This window comes from Tachysurus vachellii, chromosome 10, assembly GCF_030014155.1.
Source record: "Tachysurus vachellii isolate PV-2020 chromosome 10, HZAU_Pvac_v1, whole genome shotgun sequence".
NCBI lineage: Eukaryota > Metazoa > Chordata > Actinopteri > Siluriformes > Bagridae > Tachysurus > Tachysurus vachellii.
Window position 1 is genome coordinate 20,242,212 of NC_083469.1, and position 7,581 is coordinate 20,249,792.

The 7,581-nt window shown below is 40.0% G+C and overlaps 1 protein-coding gene across 1 annotated transcript; it reads right to left on the reverse strand.

Annotated features, from left to right (window-relative positions):
* Window positions 1-3,341: 3,341 nt before the first annotated feature.
* On the reverse strand, window positions 3,342-7,274 carry LOC132852246 (E3 ubiquitin-protein ligase TRIM39-like; the record flags this gene model as incomplete). The annotated part of the gene is made up of 5 exons (XM_060879326.1): window positions 7,175-7,274; window positions 6,828-7,061; window positions 6,593-6,731; window positions 6,371-6,406; window positions 3,342-4,096 (listed from the first exon to the last, which is right to left on the reverse strand). Coding segments are annotated over exons 1-5 (1,224 nt in total), but the record flags the coding sequence as incomplete, so codon positions are not given.
* Window positions 7,275-7,581: the final 307 nt, after the last annotated feature.

The following is a 7,581-nucleotide window of genomic DNA, read 5'->3' on the forward strand; positions in this document are numbered from 1 at the left end:
AGAATCGAATTCTTAAGATTCTGATTCTGATTCTGAGAATCGCCGCAGTTTTTGAACTGTGACCTCAGTTTGACCTCTTTCACATGTGTCAGAGGTCAAACTGAGGTCACAGTTCAAAAACCGTGGCGATTGGCCACTTGGTGGCGCTATAACTTGCCGGTCACTTTGTGTATGTGACTTGCGGGTCACTCGTTCTGCATCTGGATGCTTGTGTTTCTTCACTTTATGGATATGACTTTGTTTATTTTAGCGAAAACTGGGCAGCTGAGTACTTCACATGACATATATTGTGCAACACGTTGGTAAGCTTTTCTGTATTAGAGACACTAGGTTAGGAGCGGGTGCCACCCTCTGTAACTTGCGGGTCACTTTGTGTATGTGAAAATCCTTTAAGGCCTTAAACTCCCTAAAGCCCTTAAACGCTTGAACCCGGGAAATGCTGCTTGCAGCTTGAATTAGGGTTCAAGTGCGAATCGCTGGAAACCTATTGTTTTTGTTAGGATTTTTATTATCATTAGGGTTCAAGCGCGAAGCGCTGGAAACCTATTGTTTTTGTTAGGATTTTTATTATTATTATTATTATTATTATTATTATTAGGGTTCAAGCGCGAAGCGATGGAAACCTATTGTTTTTGTTAGGATTATTATTATTATTATTATTATTATTATTATTATTATTATTCCGCCCTAGAAACGGTCGTTCAGCCCAAACCGTAAGGCCTAGAGAGCTCAAACTTGGTCAGATGGTAGTACTGGTCACAGTTACTCAGGGCCAAAATCGCGCATTTTATCTGAAACCTACTTTTGCTAACTAGTCCTAGGTTTTTCGCCTGATCAAGACCAATCCAGTGCAGTAATATTCTCTGGAGTCTCAAAGACAATAATTTTCAAAAAAAAAGTCGAAATTTTGATTCAGGGTCCTTAAGGGGCCCCAAAAAGTTTGGACTGTGAGGAGCCAGTTTTACTAAAATGTCAATAACTCAAGAATTAAAAGAGCAATCAACACCAAACTTGGGACACATGTGAAAGAGGTCAAACTGAGGTCACAGTTCAAAAACCGCGGCAATTGGCCACTTCGTGGTGCTATAACGGAAAAATCACTAAAAACAGCCATTTTTTAAAAAAAAAAGCCCTCTAGCGCCCCCAACAGTCCAAAAACCCAATTTTGTGCTGACTTGTAAGGCAAAGATTCTGATTCTGGTTCTGACTCGGAGTGGGTGGGGCCTAACCCGGGGCTTGCCTTGAAATGGGCGGGGCTTTAACCGGTAATAATTAATTTGTAATATTTATAACACTAGCTTACTACCTTTATGTTTTTATGAAATACAGCAGACACTCAGTGTCTGGTTACTGGTTAGAGACAGCTGAAGGTTTAAAAAAGAAAAAAAATCTCCGACAGGCAGAGACGCAATGCAAGTCGCATTCTACCAAGCAAGCACCACGTCTGAATGAACCCACGTTTACCAGAACTCTACTGGTTACTAAGTACGTATTATAAACGTTACAACCCGAAGTAAAAAGCTGAAGAAACCCTAAACGTTAACGGAAAAGACCCGCGAACCCGAGTGACTGAGGGAGAGACAGAGAGCTGTTCTGTGTGTGACTGTGAGTGAGCAGAGCGAGACACAGCAACACAATACATCTGTATGTGTGTAGGGGAGGGGCGCTGTGACTAGCCTATCACTGTAGGGGAGGGGCGCTGTGACAAGCCTATCACTGTAGGGGAGGGGCGCTGTGACTAGCCTATCACTGTAGGGGAGGGGCGCTGTGACTAGCCTATCACTGTAGGGGAGGGGCGCTGTGAATAGCCTATCACTGTAGGGGAGGGGCGCTGTGACTAGCCTATCACAGAACGCTGACACAATCAGCTAGCCAATGATGATTTTCATACAATCCGAGCACAGATATTGACTCGTATTACTCGTATAATACTCGTACTCGGCAGAAGTGCTTAATCCGTACCGGATACTCGTTTCAGCCGAGTATCCGGATCATCTCTAATGGATATGACTGTTTATTTTAGGGAAAACTGGACGGGTGAGTACTTCACATGACATATGTTGTGGCACCCTCTGTAGCATGACATATGTGGCATGACATGACATATATTGTCATGTCAATCCAAAGGCCTTAAACGCTTGAACCCGGGAAATGCTGCTTGCAGCTTTAATTATTATTATTCCGCCCTAGAAATGATCGTGCAGCCCAAACCGTAAGGCCTAGAGAGCTCAAACTTGGTCAGATGGTAGTACTAGTCACAGTTAATCAGGGCCAAGGACTCAATGAAATCGGCCAATCTGGGTCGCTTCAGCGCCCCTCAACGCGTTTGTGCCCATAACTCCTAAACCGTATGTCCAAATCTCAAGTGCTTTATATCATTGGAATCCTTGGCTCATGACTTAAAAAACGTATATCTCCGATTTCATTTCTGCCATTACGTTTTTTTGCTATAGCGCATTTTGTCTGAAACCTACTTTTGCTAACTAGTCCTAGGTTTTTCGCCTGATCGAGACCAATCCAGTGCAGTAATATTCTCTGGAGTCTCATTGTCAATAATTATGGAAAAAAAGTCGAAATTTTGATTCAGGGTCCTTAAAGGGCCCCAAAACATTCGGACTGTGAGGAGCCAGTTTTACTAAAATGTCAATAACTCAAGAACTAAATGAGCTATCAACACCAAACTTGTGACACATCTGAAAGAGGTCAAACTGAGGTCACAGTTCAAAAACCGCGGCGATTGGCCACTTGGTGGCACGATAACGGAAAAATCACTAAAAACAGCCCTTTTTAAAAAAAGCCCTCTAGCGCCACCAACAGTCCAAAAACCCAATTTTGTCTGACTCGTAAGGCAAAGATTCTGATTCTGAGAAAGATTCTGATTCTCGTGGGTATTCTGATGACGTCACGTGTAGCCCCGCCCCCAAAATTAGCGAAATCGAGCGGGAGCGGGTGCCACCCTCTGTAACTTGTGGGTCACTTTGTGTATGTGAAAATCCTTTAAGGCCTTAAACTCCCTAAAGGCCTTAAACGCTTGAACCCGGGAAATGCTGCTTGCAGCTTTAATATTTTTTATATTTTATAAACTTTCATTTCTGACACTGAGAAAAGTATTTTCCTGTTTGCAGATTTATTGCCATTTATTTAGCTCTCTGGGATTGACCATTTAAAGAGTTTTGTTGGTGTCATTATATGCTTATGAGCAGTGAAATGTTTTCTTGGTTTGGTCAAAAACATTTTCACAACTTAAACCTGATAAATAAAATACAGTGTCTTTCATTCCTGTTATTTCATATAATTGATTGATTTGAGGGGGGGGCACGGTGGCTTAGTGGTTAGCACGTTTGCCTCACACCTCCAGGGTTGGGGGTTTGATTCCCGCCTCCGCCTTGTGTGTGTGGAGTTTGCATGTTCTCCCCGTGCCTCGGGGGTTTCCTCCGGGTACTCCGGTTTCCTCCCCCGGTCCAAAGACATGCATGGTAGGTTGATTGGCATCTCTGGAAAATTGTCCGTAGTGTGTGATTGTGTGAGTGAATGAGAGTGTGTGTGTGCCCTGCGATGGGTTGGCACTCCGTCCAGGGTGTATCCTGCCTTGATGCCCGATCATTCACACAAGGACTGAAGAGTGGATAGAGTTTCTCAGTGAAGGTCTGACCAGTGAAAGAGTAGATATGAGACCTGGCCTCAACATCATAAAAGGAGACCAGACCCTCCTCATAATCCACAAACACTCCTATTTTCTGGGGCTTTTCTCTCAGGCAGAGGGAGACCCAGGGATCATCCCAAGCCTTATACTCGTTCCTGTTCCTCAGAACCACGGCCCAGAATCCAGTCTGAGGTTGACATGAATCAATTTTCCCCTTCCTGTTAACAGACTCTCTGACCACTCCTAAATCCCACTCAGTCTTCCCTCTGACCTGCACCTCATAGTAAAACCTCCCCGAGGAGAAACCCTGCTTTCCCACTACCATGATGTAATATGTGAATCTTTTCGGGGTGTCTGGGAGTTTCTGCTTTGTGTCTCCACACATGACTTGTTTTCCTTCATCATTGAGGACAAGATATGGAGAAGCTGTATCAGGGTCCAGAGTCACATCCACTGACAGGAAAACAAACAGAATGTGATGAGTAATCAGGTACATGTAAATAATAATAACCAGAGGTAAGTCTCAAGTCTTAACTTTCAAGTCTCAAGCAAGTCCGAGTCATTTTTTGTGAGTGTCAAGTCAAGTCAAGTCAAGTCACTGCTTTATGTCAAGCAATTCAAGTCAAGTCGTAGCTTGAGTAAAGCAAGTCACTGGCAAGTCATACATATGTTTGATGATTTAACTAAATGTATATATTAAACAAAGTTAAATCTACAGTATTTATGGACTATGAGTTTTATTTGCACCAAAAAATGATTATATGCATTTATTTTTAAAAGGTGTCCACATACAGGTGAGTTGTAAATACAATAAAAATCTAAAATGAATAAAAATCAAAACTACAAAGCCTAAGATGTAAATGCAACTGAAATAAGGCCAACATAAAATCATGAAACGTTTCAATATGCCTCAAACATGGCAGAAGACCATGGAAAAGTATATATAAAAAGTACAATGGTTTCTATGCAACAAAATGGCATTTTTTGAACAGGCATTCCCTTTTAATGGGACATGAACATCCTTAAATTAGATCCTTCCTTTTTAACAACAGAATAACAACAACAATCATTCACGTCAACCAAAAAACGTAAATTATTGAATCACACAAACCTTGAAGTGAATTAACTATGGGAGAGAGAGAGAGAGAGAGAGAGAGAGAGAGAGAGAGAGAGAGAGAGAGAGAGAGAGAGATTATTTGAGTGTAATTTATTAATTAAAGGGATAGTTCACCTAAAAATGAAAATTCTTTCATCATTTTCTCACCCTCATGATGTTACAAACCTGTATAAATTTCTTTGTTTTGATGAACACACATGTAGATATTTTGAGGACTGTTTGTAAATAAACCATTTCTGAGCCCCATTCACTTCCATAGTGGGGAAATAAGAATACTATAGAAGTGAATGGGGCTCATGAATGGTTTGGTTACAAACATTCCTTAAAATATCTTCCTCCGTGTTCATCTAAACAAAGAAATTTATACAGGTTTGTAACACGAGGGTGAGAAAATTATGAGGTTTTTTTTGGGGGGTGAACTATCCCTTTAAATTGAATGTGTGTGCGTGTGCATGCGAGACAAGAATATGGCTGTGCGTGCAACTCTGAAGTTTTTTATTTTTATATTTATATTTAGGTTTTTTTATATATGTGTGCATCCCCATACGCTTTTCAGTCAAAGCCTAACACTGAAGACCAATTATAAGTGCTATTGCAAAAATGCTTTCCACATGAACAGTGACCAACTATTTACACTACATTGCGCTTGCAAAAAATTTAATTTCATAGAACTTCAATTGTGTCATTCAATTGTGAGCGATGTGGTCGCATTCTGCTATACTTCTCTTCTCATCTTGCACAAAATCCCGGTACCCGAACTTAATTATTAGCGCCTTCCATGTTTCGTCACGACTGTTAAGGTTTATTAGTCAGTGCGCGCGCTCCCTCTGCTTGCCTGCTGCGTCACGTGGTTAGATTACGCTCTTGCGTGCGTTTAAAAACAGATTTTAAAAAAAAACCAAAAAAACAAGTTATTTCGAGTCATTTAACTCAAATCCGAGTCAAGTCTCAAGTCATGAATGTCAAGTCAAAGTCAAATCGAGTCTTTTTTTAATATTTGTCAAGCAAGTCTCAAGTCTCAAATGTGCGACTTAAGTCCGACTCGAGTCAAGTCATATGACTCGAGTCCCCCATCTCTGAATATAACACACAAATTCATTAAACACAATCATTTCAAAATTATAAGCAGGTTTGTGGAACATACATATGGGCCAAATTTAGTGTAAAAATGCTCAGTGTGTATAAAGTTTATGGTTTAACCTGTTTATTTTTTATTTTATTTAAATGTTTTTATATGTATTTCTGATCATGTTTTTTATATAAGGGTCAGTTTATTTTACAGATATAAGACTAAAGAGAAAAAACTGGACAACGGGAAACATTTTAAACTTACTAAACTTTAAAGCTTATAACGTTTAATTTGATTACCAACAATTTAACAAATATCTGTTGACCAATCAGAGATGTCGGATCTGCAGACACGAATCTTCTAATGTAGAAGATCAGTTATATTGAGGGTTATATATTCTTATATTCATATTTTTGCATAATAGGTAAGAGAGCTGGGGTAAGAAGCTAATTTCATAATGGGAATCATTCTAAATCTTTATTAAAATGACTAAAGTATCAATAATATAATGTAAATGTATAATACAGTAAGTGCAGTGTACCTGCATACTGCTGAATCCTCTTCAGTTCTGTGGAGACTAATCACAACAAAAATATTTAATAGATCAGAGATGTTTTTAATATAAACTTGGAATCAGATGAAGCTATAAAATTTAGTAACACAAATTTACATTCATTTATTTACCAATAAAACAACTAATTAGCAATGTTCATACAGCCTTTGACAAAATAATTCATCTGTTACAGACTTCTCAGTTTCTCACCTGTTTCTCTCAACTTCTCATTCAGAGTCTCCTGAAGCCGAGACAGAGCCGTCCTCAGAACGTCCACACTCAGGTCAGTGTTGATGCTGATCTCAGACCAGTTCTTGGTGTGTGGAGCTATGCACAGTGATGGGTAAATCTACAGTAGAACATGAGAGAATAGAAATCCCTCAGCTGATGTTCTGTGATCTTCTGCATAGTGCAGTGTCAGAGTGATAGAGAGAGGAACTCTGACCTTTAGGAAGTGGAGATGATCTTCAGTGTGTGAGAACTGCTCCAGCTCAGTGTCTCTCCTCTTTAGATCCTCGATTTCCTGTTCCAGCTCTTTAATGAGTACTTTAGCCTGCTTCTCTGCTGCTTTCTGCTTCTCCTCCATCACCTCCAGCAGCTCAGCCTGACTCCTCTCAATGGAGCGAATCAGAGCGGTGAAAACTTCAACACTGTCTGATTTCTCTTTCTCCATGTTTCTCTAAAGAGCAGAACTTCTCACATTTACCAAAAAGTGTTATATCCTGTGACATGAAATATGGAAAACAAATGTACAGAATGCAGCAGATAAGAACTACATCATGTTTCACCCACTTTGCTGAGCTCTACTGAGTGATTAATCTTCTGGATCTTCTTCAGTCGTTCCTGGATCATCTGCTGCAGCTCTGTCTGTGTTTTCTGCAGCTGAATCTGTGCACAGAAATCAAAAACACATAGCAGTTTATTTACAAAATGTAAATTCATTTATTTTCTTCATGAAAATAATTATCACTGACCTCCTCTAACAGAATAACATTGTGATCCCTATGTTCTCCCTCAGTGCAGAACTGACACAGATACATTTGATCATCTCTACAGAGGAGCTCCAGAGGTCTCTTGTGCTTCTGGCACATGTATATCTCCAGATTCTTTACTGCGTTTATTAGTTTGTGTTTCTTATATCTCGGAACGTTGATATGAGGCTCTAAATGAGACGAACAGAAAGTCACACCACAATCCAG